The sequence below is a fragment of the Ochotona princeps genome, chromosome 24, assembly GCF_030435755.1.
Source record: "Ochotona princeps isolate mOchPri1 chromosome 24, mOchPri1.hap1, whole genome shotgun sequence".
Lineage (NCBI taxonomy): Eukaryota > Metazoa > Chordata > Mammalia > Lagomorpha > Ochotonidae > Ochotona > Ochotona princeps.
In genome coordinates, this window is record NC_080855.1 from 24,874,948 (window position 1) to 24,894,145 (window position 19,198).

At 50.0% G+C, this 19,198-nt stretch overlaps 1 protein-coding gene and 1 long non-coding RNA gene across 6 annotated transcripts; one reads left to right on the forward strand and one right to left on the reverse strand.

Annotated features, from left to right (window-relative positions):
- Nucleotides 1-241: 241 nt before the first annotated feature.
- Nucleotides 242-17,385, reverse strand: SEPHS2 (selenophosphate synthetase 2). 5 transcript variants are annotated; one of them, XM_058680511.1, is made up of 3 exons: nt 17,274-17,385; nt 8,441-8,562; nt 242-2,777 (listed from the first exon to the last, which is right to left on the reverse strand). In XM_058680511.1, exon 3 carries the CDS (start codon nt 2,351-2,353, stop codon nt 983-985), a length of 1,371 nt encoding a protein of 456 aa, XP_058536494.1. In that variant the 5' UTR covers nt 2,354-2,777; nt 8,441-8,562; nt 17,274-17,385; the 3' UTR covers nt 242-982. The 5 variants fall into 5 exon arrangements, with proteins under 5 accessions (XP_058536494.1, XP_058536495.1, XP_004600053.3 ...); XM_058680512.1 differs by lacking the exon at nt 17,274-17,385 and adding an exon at nt 9,902-10,070 and having other exon boundaries at nt 8,441-8,559; XM_004599996.2 differs by lacking the exon at nt 17,274-17,385 and adding an exon at nt 9,902-10,070.
- Nucleotides 9,065-14,043, forward strand: LOC131483191 (uncharacterized). The gene is made up of 3 exons (XR_009247559.1): nt 9,065-9,249; nt 13,118-13,274; nt 13,841-14,043. It is a non-coding gene; the product is annotated as an uncharacterized LOC131483191 (long non-coding RNA).
- Nucleotides 17,386-19,198: the final 1,813 nt, after the last annotated feature.

Genomic DNA, 19,198 nt, shown 5'->3' on the forward strand with positions numbered 1-19,198 from the left:
TCCTAGGCCGTGGCACCACAGCACCTGCTCCCATCTTATGCTCCTTTCTCCTCTCCTCAGTTGAGGCCCATTTAGAGTCCTTTTCCTGCTATCTCAAGGGCCAAAGGGCACACCTAAACCTGGGTGTTAAATTCCCTGGTCCAGGAACACATCCTCACTCTCCACCAGACTCTAAGTATGATAATAACCAGCTCATTTTGAGAGTATGAATTATTCCCAAAGACTCAAACATTAGCCAGACTAATTTGTCAACGAAGTCCCTTTATTTACCTAGAAATGCCAGATCATGAAATTGAATCACCAGGAATTTGCAGCACAAGGTGGAACATCTTAAAGACCTCCAAGGCCTGGGCTCTGGGGTTTACTCTGCCTCCCCCAAGTCCATAATGGAGTTTACAGGGAGAGGCGTCATTATCAGAGAGCAAGCCAAGGGGGCGGTGGGCCTTCCTTTCCCAGTCACTGGACAAGCTGCTCAATTCTCATCCAGAACAGGAAAGAGCCAGTGCTGCCGAGAAATCGGATACAGCATTTAGGTAGACCAATAGCTCATTTGCTTTGGATTTTAATAAAAAATTTCATTTTTCATTTTGCAATTCATTTTTATGTGCATGTAGCTGTGATAACTTCACTCCCTGTGCATTAATATATCGATCCAGTGCAAAGAAAAATCCCTCAAAGTGGGAAGGCCCTATGTTGCTTTGGAGAGGAAAACAGGTTTTTCTGCTCCTCATCTCCCCAGGAGATGAACAAATAGCTGTTCCCCATCCCCACCCCCCAGCTCAACCTGTTTCTTCTGGCCTTGGAATGTACAGGGAGGCAGCTTTTCAGGGGTTGAGGGGAGGGCTGGAATCACCCAGAAAGGGCAGCCAAGGATCACTTAGACAGGCAGCCTTCTTTGGAAACGTCTCAAAACCAACTCTTGTCCATCGCCCACGGCTGTAGGCAGAGGCTCTGAGACCCCAATGACCCCGCGTTGCCCAGCTCACGCGCTGGGCTCCGCAGAGGCGTTGGCAGGGTCGGGAGCATAGGCAGGGGCAGCAGGGGCGGCAGCGGCGGCCCCACGAGGTGGGACCTCAATGACTCGAGGTTTGTCAATGATGCGGGCTGTCCGGTTGCCCTTCTCCACAATGCCCACGATCCAAGCTTGGTGACCCTCGCCGTACTTGGAGGATTTGATCTCAGAGCAGAAGCGAGCGGCCTGTTCCCTGGGCAGACAAATCAGCAAGCCTCCCGAGGTTTCGGCCGAGGTGCCCTGCAGCAGGCCGTAGCGCCCGCTGGCCTTGCTGACGGCGGCCATCTTGGCGATGATGGGCAAATTGTGAATGACGAAGGACACCTCATTGCGCTGTTGTTTCGCCAGGTTCTGAGAGTGTCCCAGGATGCCGAAGCCCGTGATGTCTGTGGCTGCATGGGCATTAAAGGTGTGCATTAAGCCGGCAGCAGTTCTGTTGAGCGTAGCCATGTTGAACATCGCCTCCTGATAGGCCAGCTCCACCTCCTCCCTGGAGACCACCATCTTGATCTTGTTCCATCTCTCCGGGTTATCCAGCCACAGGTGGGCATTAACAGCCACTTGGGTCCCCAGGGGTTTGGTTAGCACAAGCACATCTCCAACGACCGCGCTGTCGGGCATTATGAACTCGTTTGGCTGACACACCACCGTGGCCACGCCGCCGATGATAATCCAGGGGTTGACCACGGTCTGTCCACCGGTCACTGCGGTCCCTCCTTCCTCCGCGGCATCTCGAAAGCCCTTGATCATGAGGGGCGTCACCTTCTCTCGCTCCTCCTCGCTCATGTTCTGGCTCACACTGAGCAGCATCAACATGTTGTCACATTCGGTAACGCCCATGGCGTACAGGTCGCTCAGCACGTTGGCGCATGCTATGCGCCCCATCATGTAGGGATCATCCACTAAGGGGTAGAAGAAGTCCGTGGTCTGCACCAGCGACAGGCCCCCGTGCCTCAGCGGGATGACACACGAGTCCAGCCCGATCGTCAGGATGGGCAAGGCTGGGCTGGGGCCCGCCCCGGCCGCCAGGCCGGCTTCCTGGGCCGCCGGCTCCTGGCCCCCGACCGGGCTGGGGCCCAGCGAGGGCGTCGCGGGCGGCTGCGTCAGTCCCGCCAGGAGTTTGAGCAGAGTCTCCTGCGGGACCTTGCAGCCTCAGCCCTTCATGCCGGAGAAGCCCGTCAGCCGCCAGGTAGGGCTGAAGCCTAATGTCTGCGGCTCGAAGGGCCGGTAGTTCGCGAAGCCCCGGCCCGGGGACCAGCCCGCCGGGCCCCTGGGGCCCTCCGCTGCCACCAGCGCCGCCATCGCCTCTCCGCTGGCGCCGGTCACCGCGGCTTCCGCCATGGCACCGGCTCAGCAGCCGGCGGAAGGGGCTTTTTAGTTCTCTGTTTAAGTTAATATGAAGTAACAGTCAGATATTACCCCAAGAGTCTCTCCTCTGCAAGACTCGCGCTGCAAAACGCACGCCTCACGCTGCCTCGCGGACCTTTCTGAAGCAAGAGCTGTCGGCCTCGGGTATTTATAGGCCCGGTGATTGACGGCTGCTGCATCCAATGACGGCGTTGCCACGACAGGCGGGCTTCCTTTACTCGAAAGGACACATTATGACCGGACCACACACTGGCGCATGGGTGGACGTCACGTGCTTTCGTGCGCTTCCCCCCTGCTGATTTAAAAGGTGGCTCGGCAGTGGCCGGCGGATCCCCTGCGGTCACTTCACTCAGTTGCAGCGGGAAAATCGGTCACTTGGCAACGCACACGAGCGATCCTGTAGCCCAAAAGGAAAAAAATCGAAAAGGAGCAAATAGAAGTTAAATCACTACCACTGAGTCCACACGTGGCACATCAACGTGCTTAAATGTTAACACAGATTTTAAAGATATTTAGGAGTCAAAGTCCAGACACCTGTCCTGCCCCCCTGTGGGAGTAGCTTCGCCTCACCTGGCGTCTGCTGAGTCATTCATCATCCGGTGGCTCACCTGGGACTATTCTGTTCTAAAATGTCTGTGTCGAAGTTAATATATATAAGAAACTGTGATAGGCTCAGCAGGGCAGCTTGCCAGAGCCTGTTAAAATAACGACCACACACCACACCTTTGACCCAGTAACACCAGTTCTAGGATTTATCCTACATATGTGCCCGATAGTTACAGGGAGGGAGGCTTGGTTACTGCATCATTTGTAAAATCAGCGCTCTGCTAACATGCCTGGGAAAGCCCGGGCCCCCCTTCCTCACAGACCTTCGGGATGGGTTTCAGGATCTTGGGGTCAACACGGCACAGACCTGGCTGTTACAGCCATGCAGGAGTGAAGCAGCAGCTGGGACATTTGTCTATCTCTGTCACTCTTCTTTTTATTTGTTTGAATGAGTTACAAAGAGAAAGGGAGACACACACACACACACACACACACATACACACACAGATCTTTCCTCTGCTGGATTACTTCCCAGATGGCACAATGACCAGGGCTGGGTCAGACCACCCCAGGAGCTTCCTCAGGTCTCCCACGTGTGTGCAGGGGCCCGAGCACTTGGGCCATCCTTTGCTGCCTTTCCAGCCCGTTAGCAGGGAGTTGACACAGAAGTACAACAGCTGGGATTTGAACAGCTGGGATTTGAACCTATATGGCATGCCAGCATTGCAGGCAGAAACTTTATCAGCTATGCCGCATATCAGCCTGCTGTCACCCTCTGAATCAATAAATCATTTAAAAAAAAAAAAATCTGGGCCCGGCATAGTGGCTCAATTGGTTAATCCTTCCCCTGCAAGCATCGGGAGCCCACGTGGGTTTCAGTTCGTGTCTTGGCTGCTCCATTTCCCATCCAGTTCCCTGCTCATGGCCTGGGAAAGCAGTGGAGGATGGTCCAAGGAGTTGGGCCCCTGCACACAGGTGGGTAGGTGGGGAGGAAGCTCCCAGCTTCAGTTCTGACCACTGTGGCCACTTGGGGAGTGAACCAGAGGATGAAAAATTCCCTTTGTGTGTCTCTTTCTCTCTTTGTACATACTTACCTTTCAAATAAAAATGAACCTTTACAAAAATGTAAACGTTAAAAAAGAATGCATACATAAATTGTAGTGCAATAGCACAATGGAGCGGCTGTTAAAATTTTTGCTTCTGTTCTTTGAGAGACAGACAGATAAGCAGAAAAGAGAGCATCCACGTGCTGCGTCACTCCCCCAATCCTTGGGAGCTGGAAACTCAGTCCAGGTCCCTACCTGAGCAGCAGGGGTCCACCCCCTGAGCAACTACCTACTGCCTCCCAGGGTCTGGGTTAGCAAAAAGCTGGAATTCAGAGTGCAGCCGGACTCGAACCCAAACATTCGTATTGGGGAGGCCAGAGTCTGAAGTGGGATCTTAACTGTTGCACCCATACCCACTCCTGAAAGACTATTTACCTGTGAAAATGAATTATGGGTATGAGCAGAACCATCCCGAAGAATGCCAAAAACAAGAGAGAGGAAGGGATTGGTATTGTGTTATAGCCAGTGAAGCCATTGCCTGTGATGCCAGCACCCCACATGGATGCTGGTTTGTGTCCTGGCTGCTCCATTTCCCATCCAGCTACCTGTGAATGTGCCTGGGAGAGCAGCAGAGGATGAACCAGGTGCTTGGTCTCCCTTCCCCCACATGGGAGAAGCAGGAGAAGCCCCAGGCTTCTGGTTTTGGCCCAGCTGTTGGGATGAAGTGAACCAGCAGATGGAAAATCTATCTGCAACCATTTTTTTTTCTTTTAAGATTTGTTTTTACTGGAAAGGTAGATTTTACAGAGAGAAGGGGAGACAAAGAAAGATTCTCCATCTGCTACTTCATTCCTAAAATGACTACAGCTGAGCCAATCCAAAGCCAGGCGCTTCCTCTGGGTCTCGCATGCGAATGCAGGGTCCCAAGGCTTTGGGCCGTCCTTGACTGCTTTCCCAGGCCACAAGCAGGGAGCTGGATGGGAAATGAAACAGATGGGACATGAACGGGCACCCACATGGGATTCCCGCACATGCAGGGGCAGGATCTAGTCATGAGCCATCACGCTGGCTCCTGTCTGTAATGAAATAACTCTTTTATGACAGTTTTTTTTGGAGGGGGTGAAAGGTTTATTTATTTGGAAGGCAGAGTTACAGAGAGAGAGAGAGGTTTCCATCTGCTGGTTCATTCTCCAATGGCCATAACAGCCGGCACTAGGCCAGGTTGAAACCATGAACCAGGAACTTCCTCCAGGTCTTCCCCTGGGTGCGAGTCACTGAGGACTTGGGCCGTCCTCTGCTACTTTCTCCAGCACATTTGCAGGAAGCTGAATCAGAGGTTATGCAGCTAGGACTAAAATCGGTACCCATACGGGATGCCACTCTGCAAATGGCACTTTAACTCATGACTCTACAATGCTGGTCCCCATAAAATAGATCTTTCTATTATTATTATTATTTTTAACTTTATTATTGATGTTTACATAGTTGATCAGTGTGGGAGAAGTCGAGGATCAGAGAGTGGGAAAGACCATTGTTTACACATTTTGCTTTTCTTCTTCCCATATATGGGGGAGAAGGGGATACAAGAAGAGAAACCACGCCAGAAGCCAGGAGCCAGGAGCTTCTTTCAGGTCTTCCGGAAAAAGGTAGGAGGGTGGGATGTAAGACCAAAGAGGAAAAAGGTCCTCAAAGATGAGGGGCTGTGGGGTGGGTCTTTGGCCTAAGAGTCCGGACTCCCAGTCTCACAGCAGAGGTTTGACGGCTGCCGCTGGCTTCTGACTCCAGCTCCCCATTAGTGCTACACTCCAGGGGCAGTGCTGACGGCTCAGGGAATTGGATTCCTGCCACCGGCTGACACACCTGGATTGAGTTCCCAGCTTCTGGCTTTGGCCCCTGGGGAGCCATCATGAGCATCTGAGGAGCAAACCAACTAATATGAAGCCTTTGTCTTTCTATTTGTATCTCAAATAAATAATAATTAAAAAAAAAACCAGCAAATCTAAGTCCCAGAGTATCTTGTTTTCATTCTATTTATTTGTTATGACTTGAAAGACTCACAGGAAGAGGGGAAGACAGAAAGAGATCTTCTGTCTACTGGTTCACTCCTCAAATGGCTGCAGCAGCTAGAACTATGTTGGTTTGAATCTGGGAGCCAGGAGCTGCTTCTTTCATGTCTCCCACGTGGGTGCAGGAACCCAAAGCCTGGGGCCACCCCCTGCTGCTTTCCCAGGCACATTAACAGGCAGCTGGATCAGAAGTGGAGGGCCCGGCAGCGTGGCCTAGCGGCTAAAGTCCTCGCCTTGAAAGCCCCGGGATCCCATATGGGCGCCGGTTCTAGTCCTGGCAGCTCCGCTTCCCATCCAGCTCCCGGCTTGTGGCCTGGGAAAGCAGTCGAGGACGGCCCAATGCATTGGGACACTGCACCCACGTGGGAGACCCGGAAGAGGTTCCTGGTTCCCGGCTTCGGATCGGCGCGCACTTGGGGAGTGAATCATCGGACAGAGGATCTTCCTCTCTGTCTCTCCTCCTCTGTGTATATCTGGCTGTAATAAAATGAATAAATCCTCAAAAAAAAAAAAATAAGTGGAGCAGCTGGGATATGAACCCCCAGCACTCATATAGGATGCTGGCATCACAGATCAGTCTGTTACGCCGCCATGCTGGCCCCTTTTTTGTTTTGTACACACAGCAGAAAGCATTTGGAATAGCTATGATTTCCTTTTTTTTCCCTACTACGATGATAACTTCGAGTTGTAACACTACAACTGTAGATTATTTTAATGCTAGATTTTTTTTTTTGCTGTGATGAGAATACAGGCAGCTTTAGTATAGCTTTAATTACATTTTTCTCTACTTAAAATTCCATTTTCATGGTAGAAAAACAAATTACGAAGAGGCCTTAAAAGTACATGGGAAATGGAATTAGAAGGCAAATTTATTATGCTGCAAAAGAGTTGAAAGTTTCTTCCTGTAATAAGTAGTCTCATGAACTTCCCTGAGTGATGTGCTCTTTACTGCCTTAGTGGGTAATGTCTCAAGACATCTTTCCTCATGGGTACACGGGACCACCGGCTCCCACCAAACACCAGGGGGCGCCCTGCCTCCTCCACTCTGGGTATGTTCACACTTCATTTTGAAAGGAAAAATGGGATTCTTTCTTTTCTTTTTTCTTTTCTTTTCATTTTCTTTTCTTTCTTTCTCTTTCTTTTTCTTTCTCTCTCTCTCTTCCTTCCTCCCTCCCTCCCTTCCTTCCTTCTAATAATCTGTTTCAAAGGCATGTACACACAGATTTACTCTCCAGGTCTGGGCCAGGTGGAAGCCAGGAGCCGGGAACTTCACCTTGGTCACTCATATGCGGGCTGGGACTGCTTGAGAGAAGTTCTGCTGCCTCCCCAGGTCATCAGCAGGGAGCTGGATGGGAAGCCAGGCAGACAGGACTGAAACCAGGCACTCCAACATGGAGTGTGGCTGTCCCAAGCACTGGCTCAACCTACTGTGCCACAACACCAGCGACCCCATTTCTTTCTATAGGCTGAGTATCCCTTTAATCAGAAGTGTTTTGATTTTTAAAAATATGTTGGTATACATAAAAATATATCTTGGGGACTGGGTGCTTTATACATACCTTAAACATGTATCTTGAAAATAGTTTATTTTAAATAATTTTATGCTTCATTGAGTAGAATTTTCTACGAGTATTATCTCAACATTCAAAACACTTTGATTTTCTTAAAAAAAAGATTATTGGAACTTATTTACTTTTCTCTTTACAGAAAGAGAGAGGGATATACATATATAAATAAATATGTAAACAGAATATAAATAAATAAATATGGAGAGAGAAAAATCTTCCATTTTCTGGTTAACTCCTCAAATGGCTGGAACAGCTCAAGATGGACCAGGCTGAAGCCAGAAGCCAGGAGATGCGTTCAGATTTCCCATGTGGGTGCAGGGTGCATTGGACCATCTTCTGCTGTTTTCCCAGGCTCATAAACAGAGAGCTGGATCAAAAGTGGATCTGCTGTGAACTCAGACTGATGCCCATATGGGATGCTGGTATTGCAGGTGGCAGCTTAACCTGTTATACCACTGTGCTGGCCCCCCAGATTTCTGACTTTGATGGCATGCATTTGGTGCAGCAACTAAGATGCTGCTTGGAATGACCAGGTTGGAATCCCAGCTTGGCCCCATATTCCAGTTTTCTGTTAATGCACACCTTGGGAGACAGCAGGTGATGGCCCTGGCACCCATGTGGGAGACCAGATGGAGTGTCAGGCTCCTGGTTCTTGTGGGTATTTGAGGAGCAAACCAGCAAATGGAAGGTTCTTCTGTCTCTTTGCCTTTTAACAAAACAATACTTTTTGGCAAGTTTTGGGATTTTATTTGTTTTTGAGCATTTCAGATTCTGGGTTTCCCCATCAGGTATATTCAACTTGTAGTAAGAAATAAAATAATGGCTGGAATTTACCTGGCACGTTGCAGGTGCTCACCACTCCCCTGAGATTCATTCACTGCTGCTGGGCCAGACCCTGGCGGTGTGCTGCCAACTCAGGTGGCCAGGATCCTGTCCTGGTGGAGGCGCCATTACTACTGCAATAGATAAGATTGGTCAGGAGTTAGGGCTAGCTGTTAAGGGGATCAAGGGCAGAACCCAAAGGGAGACATACAGAAGCAGGAGGGGTGTAGCACGTGACTGTGTTTAGAGAAAGCCTTGGTGAGCTTGACCTTGGAGTACAGACCTGAAGGAAATGAGGAAACACAGTCAGCTGGGGAAGTGTGTTGTGGGCAGCAGGAGTAGCAAGTGTCGTGGTCCTGAAGCAGGAATGTATCTGAATGTTCTGGAAACAACAAGGAGGCCAAGGTGACCAGGAGGTCTTGACTGGGGAATGCAAGAGTTGTAGCAAGGGACCAGACGGATGTGGGGGGGAGAGTTGTGGGGAGAAGGTGGCATGTAACATGGGACCTCACAAGCCCTTGGAAGAATAGCATAACCTGACTTCATGGTAGATGTTCATCTGCAGTTGAACTCTGGAGGTGTGTCCAGAGGCGCCCATCTGAGTCCCCAGTACTCATTCCAGCCACCAGGTGAGGAGGGGTCCCATCCTTAGCCCCTGATGGGACCAGCCCAGCCTCAGTTCCTGACCCCCACACCCTCTGGGACTTGTGGTTAGAGACTTGGTCGCTGGAAGTTTGAGTGATGACACCTGGGCCACTGTGCTGACAACCGCTCCGCCCTCCACCAACCCAAGCGCCAGAAAGTTTCAGCGTGGGGCAAAGGTGAGAAGCAACGCTAGGGAGCGGCTGCTTGCTGCTGCCCCAGCAAGAGGAAGACCCAAAGAGAAAGGGTGGAGGAGGAGTGGAGGACACAGAGAAAGCAGGCCAGGGCGCCTGTGAAAGGAGCAAGGTGGGAGCTGTGGCTCAAGTGGGAGAGAAAATGGCCGTGCCTGAGCTGGGGCAAACCTGATGTTTTGGGAGCCCAGCAGTGGGGCTGGTGCTGAGAGAGATGAACAGGAGGAAACGACATTATGCCATTAAGGGTCATATGGCACCCTCCCAGCCTTGTGGGTGACCACTGGAAGGACTTTGGCTTCCCTTCGGGGTGGGAGAGTTAAGGCTGTGGGGTGGAGGGGGTGACACTCCCTCTGTCTGGGTAAGTGGGGTAGGGAGGGTGGAGGCAGAGAAGGGCAGGAGCTCAGTACCCGGCATATGGACAGACCTGCTGTGACATCCCGTGGGTCCTGGGAAGGACTAGGCGCTTGTCTAGGGGAGAAGGAAGTCACAGGAAGCTGGAAGCAGGGTGTGTGACTTCCGGTAGTCAAAATGGCGTCATTCCTGCCACACTCCCACGGTAGGCGGTCCACTGGAAAGGGAGGAAACAGGCCACAGACAGCTGCTCGAAAACCAGAATTGCTCCAAGCAACAGCCCGACCTTCTCTCACGCAGTGTGGATGCAGCAACTGAAGAGAGAATCGCACACGGTGGCCTGAGGGGCAGTTTGGCCTCACAGCCACGGCTATTGGCCAATCATAGCTGGTCAGCCTCGAGACCAACGGAAGTTCCCGTGAACTTTGTTTAAAAACAACCCACGCGGCGCAGGAGTTGGGCCCAGCCCTCAGCACGTTCTTTGGAAAGCCTGCACAGTGTATTGGAGTACGTGGGTTCTCGTCTGCTTGCATTATCCATTTCAGGCTCCAGCTAATGTCTGCCCTGGGAGGCTATTGTGATGGTGCAAGTCCTAGGGTCCCTGCCACCCAGAGGGGAGACCCTCATAACTGGGTCCGTGCTTCTCTGGACTGTGAGTCCGAGGCCCAGCAGGGAGCTTGTTGCAAAGAAAACCTTAGATACTGTTGAGTGAACGAATGGAAAGAATGATTAAGAGAAAAGAACATCTCTCTCTGCCTCCTCTTTTTTTTAAAAAAAAGATTTGTTCATTTTATTACAGCCAGATATACACAGAGGAGGAGAGACAGAGAGGAAGATCTTCCGTCCGATGATTCACTCCCTAAGTGAGCCGCAACGGGCCGATGTGCGCCAATCCGATGCCGGGAACCTGGAACCTCTTCCGGGTCTCCCACGCGGGTGCAGGGTCCCAATGCATTGGGCCGTCCTCAACTGCTTTCCCAGGCCACAAGCAGGGAGCTGGATGGGAAGTGGAGCTGCCAGGATTAGAACTGGAGCCCATATGGAATCCCGGGGCTTTCAAGGCGAGGACTTTAGCCGCTAGGCCACGCCGCCGGGCCCTGCCTCTGTCTTTTTGCATAAAGAAATCTTTCTTTATAAGGAGTGACAGCATTTAGTGCATCCGGTTAAGCCGCTGCTAGCATCTCATATCAGAGTGCTGGTTCGAATCCTGGCTGCTCTGTTTCTGATCCGACTCCCTGCTCATGCACCCAGGAAGGCAGAAGAAGATGGTCCAAAGTGCTTGGATCTCTTCCACTTACATGGGAAACCCACATGGCATTCCTGACTTGTGGCTCCAGCTCAGAGCAACACTGGCTGTTGCAGCCATTTGGGAAGTAAATCAGTAGATGGGATATCTCTCACTCTGTCACTCGAGCAGCACCTGATATTCAGGGGGATTCCCAAAGCATTGCAAATCCTTTTTTCCCTTTTCTTTTTTTTTTTTTTTTAAGATTTATTTTATTTTTATTGGAAAGTCAAGATATACAGAGAGGAGGAGAGACAGAGAGGAAGATCTTCCGTCCAATGATTCACTCCCCAAGTGACCGCAACGGTAAGTGTTGCACCAATCCGAAGCCAGGAGCCAGGAACTTCTCCTCCAGGTCTCCCACGTGGGTGCAGGGTCCCAAGGCCTTGGGCTAGTCTGTACTGCTTTCCCAGGCCACAAGCAGGGAGCTGGATGGGAAGTGGAGCTGCCGGGATTAGAACCGGCACCCATGCGAGATCCCGGAGAGTTTAAGGTGAGGGCTTTAGCAGCTAGGCCACGCTGCTGGGCTCCCTTTTTTATTTTCTGATTCTAATTTTTACGTGCTGTTCATTAAAAATTTAGATGTAGGGCTTGGCGCAATAGCTAGTGACTAACGTTCTCGCCTTGCACGTGCTGCCATCCCATGTGGGTGCCCGTTCATGTCCCAGCTGCTCCACTTCCCTTCTGGCTCTCTGCTTGTGGCCTGGGAAAGCAGTCAAGGACAGTCCGAGGTTTTAGGACTCTGCACCCATGTGGGAGACCCAGAGGATGTTCCTGGTTCCTGGCTTCGAATTGGCTTAGCTCTGGCCACTACGGGTCACTTGGAGAGTGAACTAGCAGATAGAAGATCTTTCTCTCTTCCTTCTCTGTAAATCTAACTTTCCCAGAAAAATAAATTAATCTTTAAAACTTTAGATACATATATGTGTGAAAATATAAATACACACTTGTATATAAATAACATGTTGGAGTTTGCTAAATCCTTACCATTTATAGCTGACGGATAACTCCTGACCTCTCTAGAAACTAGAAATAGTGGCTGTGTTGAGTTCTCCCCTTTCATTTTACCTCATGATGAAGAATGTGTCAGAAGTAGACAGGTGCTGTGAAAGGCGTACTTCCTGCTGAGCAGACAGATAAGAAGTAAGACACTATTGTGTAATGTGGTGTTTTTTTTCCGCTTACAGAGCGTAATCTTTCTGCATCGGCCTGTGTGAGCCCCACATAGTTTGTGGAGAGTTGAATGGTAGTCTTATGAAATGGATAGATTTAATAGATTTAACCAACTTCTTATTACTGCTGGATGTCTGAAACCACTAGCAGGGGCTGGGATTTTAGTACAACCAGGGAGAGTCACTGCCTGCAATGCTGGCAGCCATATGGGTGCTAGTTCAAGTCCCAGCTGCTCCACTTCTGATCCAGCTCCCTGCTAACGCGCCTGAGAAAGCTGCAGAGACCAAGAAGCTCTCTTGCATCCCTGCCACACACGTAAGAGACCTGGAAGGGACTCCTGGGTCTGGCGTCAGCCTGGCCTAGTACCAGTGGATGAAAACTCCCTCTCCCTTTTCTTCTCTCCCTCTCTCTAAATCTGATTTTTTTTTTTCTTTTAAGATTTCTTTATTTTATTCCAAAGTCAGATATACAGAGAGGAGGAGAGACAGAGAGGAAGATCTTCCATCTGATGATTCACTCCCCAAGTGAGCTGTAACGGCCAGTGCTATGCCGATCCGAAGCCGGGAACCAGGAACTTCTTCCGGGTCTCCCACGTGGGTGCAGGGTCCCAAAGTTTTGGGCCGTCCTCGACTGCTTTCTCAGGCCACAAGCAGGGAGCTGGATGGGAAAGTGGAGCAACCGGGATCAGAACCGGCACCCATATGGGATCCCGGGGCGTTCAAGGCGAGGACTTTAGCCTCTAGGCCATGCTGCTGGGCCCTAAATCTGATTTTCAACCAATGTTTTTTAAACAAACCACTAACATTACTCAACTTTATGTAAACCACACTTTCCTCTATAAACACATTTGTATGGTAAAATGTACAAAATAAACATAGCAACAGACTAACAACAATAATTAAAATAATAAAAGCAAACAATTATGTCAATACACCATAATAAGAGATTTTGTCACATAAAATTGGGGTTGGTGTGGGGTAGCTGCTGAGGCTGACTTGTTCAGGTCCTTGCTGCTCTGCTTCTGATCCAGCTCGCTGCTAACAGGTGTTGGAAGGCAGCAGCAGATGGACCACGTGCTTGGAGCCCTGCCACCCACATGAGAAAGACCTGGATGGAGGTCCAGGCTCCCGGCTTTGGCTTGGACCACCCTGGCTGGAAATGGAAAGGTAGAAGCTGTCTCTCCCTCTGCCTTTCAGAATAGGTAAATACATTTTAAAGTTTATGAATTGTTGACTTCTGAAATTTTCCATTTAAGATTATTTTTTGGAGTGTAGTTGACAGTAGATCCATGAAACCAGGGAAAACGAAAACATGGATAAGGAGAAAATATTTTTTAAAAAATGACTTATCTGAAAGGCAGAGTTACAGAAAAAAAAGAGAGAGAGAGGTCTTCTATCTGCTTGTTCACTCCCCCAAAAGGCTGCAGTGGCCAGGGCTGACCCAGATTGAAGAGAGATGTTGCCCATGTGGGCGGAGGGGCCTGAGTACGTGGACCATCAAGTTACTAACATCCCCTGGCATGTTAGTAAGGCATTGAATCAGAAGTAGTGGAGTCAGAACCAGAACTGTCACTCCAATATGGGACACACAATGCAGGTGCCTCAAACAGCACCTTATCCTACTGTGCCACAATGCTGGCACATGCCAATGTTGGAGGGGACAAATGGTATTTAACCTTCAACTAGACGTGTAATAACACAATTTCATATTTGAAAAGACTCACTCTGCCTTTCAAATAAATGAACTTTTGTATTCTTATTTTTAAAGGGATGACATGGAGAAGTGAGATGACACCTTAGTTGCCTGGAGTCATGTTGGCAAATGGTGAAGGAGAATTTATTTTCCAGGCCAACCAGAGTGACTGAGGAAGCCAAACAAGACAGGAGCCTACCAGAGAGGGAAGCTGGGCCAGATTATAAAGTTAAATTGAACTTGACCCCAGGGCGAATGCTTCTGATGTGTCTGCCTCACCCCACAGCATCAACCTGAGAATATGTCCCCACCCGGTGAGGACGCAGGGTTTATACTTCAGGGTGTGATCTGTTCCTGCCCCTTACAGTCAGATGATCAGGGCGTGTGGCTCAAGAGTGGACGTCTGACTCCCTCCTAAGACTGAGAATTGAGGTGTACTCTTTTTTTTTTTTTTTTTTTTAAAGATTTTATTATTACTGAAAAGCCGGATATACAGAGAGGAGGAGAGACAGAGAGGAAGATCTTCCATCCGATGGTTCACTCCCCAAGTGAGCCGCAACGGGCCGGTACGCGCCAAACCGATGCCGGGACCAGGAACCTCTTCCAGGTCTCCCACGCGGGTGCAGGGTCCCAAAGCTTTGGGCCGTCCTCTCCTGCTTTCCCAGGCCACAAGCAGGGAGCTGGATGGGAAGTGGAGCTGCCGGGATTAGAACCGGCGCCCATATGGGATCCCGGGGCTTTCAAGGCGAGGACTTTAGCCGCTAGGCCACGCCGCCGGGCCCAAGGTGTACTCTTGAACAGGTGGATAAACATAGCCCAGAGTGTGTGTGTGTGTGTGAGCAATGAGGTTAGAGGAGATGTGACACCCTCTTCCAGTCTTTGGGGAGAATGATTGTGTCTGGTTTGCTTCCAGGGTTTCATGATAGCCACCAAAGGTGGTCCTCCGGATCCTGTTCCTAGGCAGCAGGAGGGTTTTGGCCAAGCATCCAAGGCTGGGAAGGGGCTTCAGGAATATTCAGCTGGAGGGGGAGTGTTGGGAGGGATCAGGAAGTGTCCAATAAGTGGTGACAGCATATATATTAATAATAATTAGTATTAATCTATCAATATTGTTATAATATTAATATGGCTTTCAGTGATGCAAAATGATTAAGCAAAATGCGCCTGCCTGTCAGACCCTCCAGTCACTCCCTCCCCCTCTTTGATTTCTTTTCTAAAAGGACTCAAGGGGCATGCTCAGAGGATGGACAAAGTCCTCATTGGCTGCTGGAAGGGAGAATGGTGGCAGGGCGTTCTTGGTGTCACAAGAAGACCAGGCAGAGGTCGCCGCCACCCCGCTGTCCATGCAGCAGGCTAAGCTCGGGCGTGGCCCACTGTGGCAGTTCCAGACTCCCCGGGCCAGTGTGGAGAACTGAAGTCAGACCCTACCCGCAGACTTTCTGAGGAGGAGCAGAGGAGACTCCGGGGGTGGAGAGGCCCAGGAAGCCTCTGTCTTCAGAGGGGAGGGCACTCTTCCTGTAGCACAAAGGCTGCCATTTCAATACTAAGGGACTTCACAACAGATCCTGGAAAGTGGTTAAGACACCCACTTGCAACACTTGCATCTCATATCTGAATACATGGGTTGAAGTCCTGGCTTTACTTTCAGTTCTTTCTTTTTTTATTGAAAAGGCAGATTTACAGAGAAGAAGAGAGATCTTCTACCCACTGATTCACTTTGCAAATGACCTCAACAACGAAAGTTGAGCTGATCTGAAGCCAGGAGCCAGGAGCTTCTTCCAGGTCTCCCACACAGTTGCAGGATTCCAAGGCATAGGGCCATCCTTTGCTGCTTTCCTAGGCCATAAGCAGGAAGCTGGATGGGAAGTAGAGCAGCCAGGACACAAACCAGGGCTCCTATAGATGCTGTGCTGCAGGTGGAAACTTAGCCTACTACACCATGATGCTGACCCCCATTCACTCTCAGTTCTAAGTTGCAGTTAATGCTTCTTGAGAGGCAGCAGGTGGTGATCACATGCCTGTCCCATGGGAAGCCCAGCTGGAATCCTCAGCTCCTGGCTTCAGCCTGGCCCTGGCCATTGTGACCATATGGCAGAGTGAACCAGCAAACGGGAGATTCTCTCTCTGCCTTTCAGATACATAATTTAGACAACACAAATTGCAAAGTCCATTTCCCACCAACTTTTGGAAGCACTGTGTGTGTGCGTGTGTGCGTGTATGTGTGTGAGAGAGAGACAGACAGACAGAAACACACAGAGAGACACATTGGTAAAAACGAAAGAAGCCCTCGCCAGCCTGGCTATGGAAAACCCAGTTACCATGACATCATCAAAGCTGCAAGAGTCACTTTCCCCAGCTCTGCAACGTCCCCTTCCCCTCTGGCTCTGGCGCTAGCTGGGTCAGGGCCTACCAGGTGCATTTCTGGGTCTAATGTCTTGGTCAGAGAATAGCATCTAGAGGGCTCAGCCTAGCTGCTAAAGTCCTCGCCTTGAAAGCACTGGGATCCCATATGGGCACCGGTTCTAATCCTGCAGCTCCACTTCCCATCCAGCTTCCTGCTTGTGGCCTGGGAAAGCAGTACAGACTAGCCCAAGGCCTTGAGACCTTGCACCCACATGGGAGACCTGGAGGAGAAGTTCCTGGCTCCTGGCTTCGGATTGGTGCAACACCTACCGTTGCGGTCACTTGGGGAGTGAATCATTGGATGGAAGATCTTCTTCTCTGTCTCTCCTCCTCTCTGTATATCTGACTTTGCAATAAAAATAAATATTATTATTATTATTTTAAATAAAGAGAAGAGCAGCCAGAGTGTGATGGCTGAGGCATCCCACACATCAGGAAGTAGAGGCCCAGGGCAAGGTTATGGGGTTTTCTGCAATAGGGGTGGGGGGAGCCTGCAGGAAACCAGAGGGCTTGTGCTGGCAGGCAGGGTGATAAGGCAACCATAGGGGCCTAGGAAGGTCAGTGTGATTCTGGTTGAACTCTCAGACCTGAGTCCTGGGGTAGAATGAGTCACAGAAGCAGATACTTCAAAAAGTTGTGGGACATCAGGGACCTGGGATGGGTCGGAGACTGGGTGAGGCTTCTCCCTTTATCTCCCGCTTTACCCCAGATACAGGAAAAAAAATTGTGGGAAATAATAGTCTTACCCACTTTTCTGTTAAAAAAAAAAAAAAAGTTGTGGGAAATGGAACTCTTTGCTAAGCTTACTGCAGTGCCCCAAAATGCTGAAACCCATGCCAACCTTTTCACAATGCACATTTTCCTGGAACTTTCTGGAGACTCCCCACACAAAAGAAGGAACCTGGGCCCAGAGAGGGGAAGGGAATTTCTCAACAGGACAGCTAGGGTGTTACCTGCATCTGGTTACTAGAAAAAAAAAAAAAATCAATCATTCACCTAGAGGTTGGAAATGAAGCCCTGGGCTGAGTTTATCTGGACCCAAGGCCTCCAGGCACCGTGTGGCTCCCCTCCCACCACCAGGACTGCCATCCTTGTGAGTTCCTACCTGCTGGGCAGGCCAGTTCAGCCCTCTCTAAGAATGCAGGGTGAGTTTCTAGAACTTTAGGACGTCCAGGTCCAGCTGCTGTGAGATCACAAGGGCCCTGTGGGGCTCTAAGCCCCGCCCACTGTGCTCCCTCCACCTCTCCCCTCCAGGCAGGTGGGGGAGGGGGAAGAGGAGGCCCGTGGGGACCCAAGCTGTCTCAGGCATCGCCCCCAGGAGGAAGTGGTGGGTGGAGAGCCTGGGTTAGGAGCCCTGTGCCTGCCCAGGGCAGCCAGCAGCATCTGTGCTGGCTTTGACCTGGATTTTGGTGCTTGAGGCAAGAAGCCTGGCCTGGTTATCCGGCCACAGCCCGGTGTGGCCAGCTGTGTGGGTCAGAGGTCTGCCCCAAACTCCTAGTTTGTCACATCTTCGCTTCTTTTGATCTTTGATTTACTGCAGAGTGGCTGAGAAGTAAGACTCAGGATGAAAGTAAATAAATCGAGGTGAGACAGGCCGCTGAACAGGTGTCCTCTCTCTCGCTATGTCTAGTTCCCTGCACAGCTGCTCTGTTCTCCCCTCACTTCAAAACTTTTTTTTTTTCAATTGAAAAAAAAATATTTTGACCGACATCAGGGTGCTGGTTCACATCTTGGCTGCTCCATTTGAATTTAGCTCCTTGCTAATGCGCCTGGGAAAGCAGCACAAGATGGCCCAAGTGCTTGGGCCCCTGCACCCATGTGGGAGAGCTGGATAAATTTCTGATTTCTGGTTTCAACTTGGTCCAGCCCCAGCTGCTGTGGTCATTTTGGGAGGGAACCCAAAACATGGAAGTTCTCTTGTGTGTCTCTCTCATTCTATCACTCTGCTTTTCAAATAAATACATCTCTTTTAAAATGTTTTTAATGAACACATGAGACTTACATGTGTGTTTTGAAACCAAATCTTCTTTCATAAAAAAAAAAAAATGCTTTATCTGAGGGCCTCACACAATGGCTCAGTGGCTAAATCCTTGCCTTGCATATGCCTTGGGATCCCATCTGGGTACTGATTCATGTCTCAGCTGCTCCACCTCCCATCAGCTCCCTGCTTGTGGCCTGGGAAAGGAGTCGAGGATGGTCCAAAACCTTGGAATCCTGCACCTGCGTGGGAGATCCAGAAGAAGCTCCAGGCTTCAGATTGGTTCAGCTCTGGCCGTTGCAGCCATGTGGGGAGTGAACCAGCGGGTGGATTTTTCTGTCTGTCTCTGTGGATCTGCCTTTCCAATAAATAAAATATTTTTTTAAAAAAGCTGTTTTATTTATTGGGAAAGCAGAGTGATATATATGTATAGAAAGAGATCTTCCATCTGCTGGCTCATTCCCCAAATGATCAGAATAACCAGCAGCTCCATCTGGGTCTCCCTGATTAGTGGCAAGGGCCCAAGTTTTTGGGCCATCCTCTTCCATTGGAAGAGGAGCAGCCAGGACTCAGACTGGGACTCAATATGGGATGATGGCATTGCAGGCCGAAGCTTGCCTTGCTCTGCCACAATGCAGGTCCCCAAAATACATATTTTTTTGTGACATTCTCAGTGATATTTTAACTAAAAACTCCAGTATGAACTGTTTCCAGCTATGAGGTTTTCCAGTTCTTTATCTTTCCTTTGGCAGTCCAGTGGCTGTCTCTCCATACCGAGTACACCGTGAATGAGTCGCCTGCTGTGCCACAAACACTGGGCAGAGAAAAGGAGTTCTGTTCTGACAAAAGGATAATGCTTTTTTTCTTCTTCATTATTTTAGGTGAAGTTTACATACTGATGAGGGTGGGAAGGAGCTAGACCTAGGGAGAAGTGGGTGTGATCATTGTTTTCAAACTTTCCATTTCTTCTTCCCATTTCCTGGAGGGTTCGGTGATAAGGGGTGAAGCCATATCCAGCTTCCCAACCTTCTCATTACCCGAGGATGGGGAAC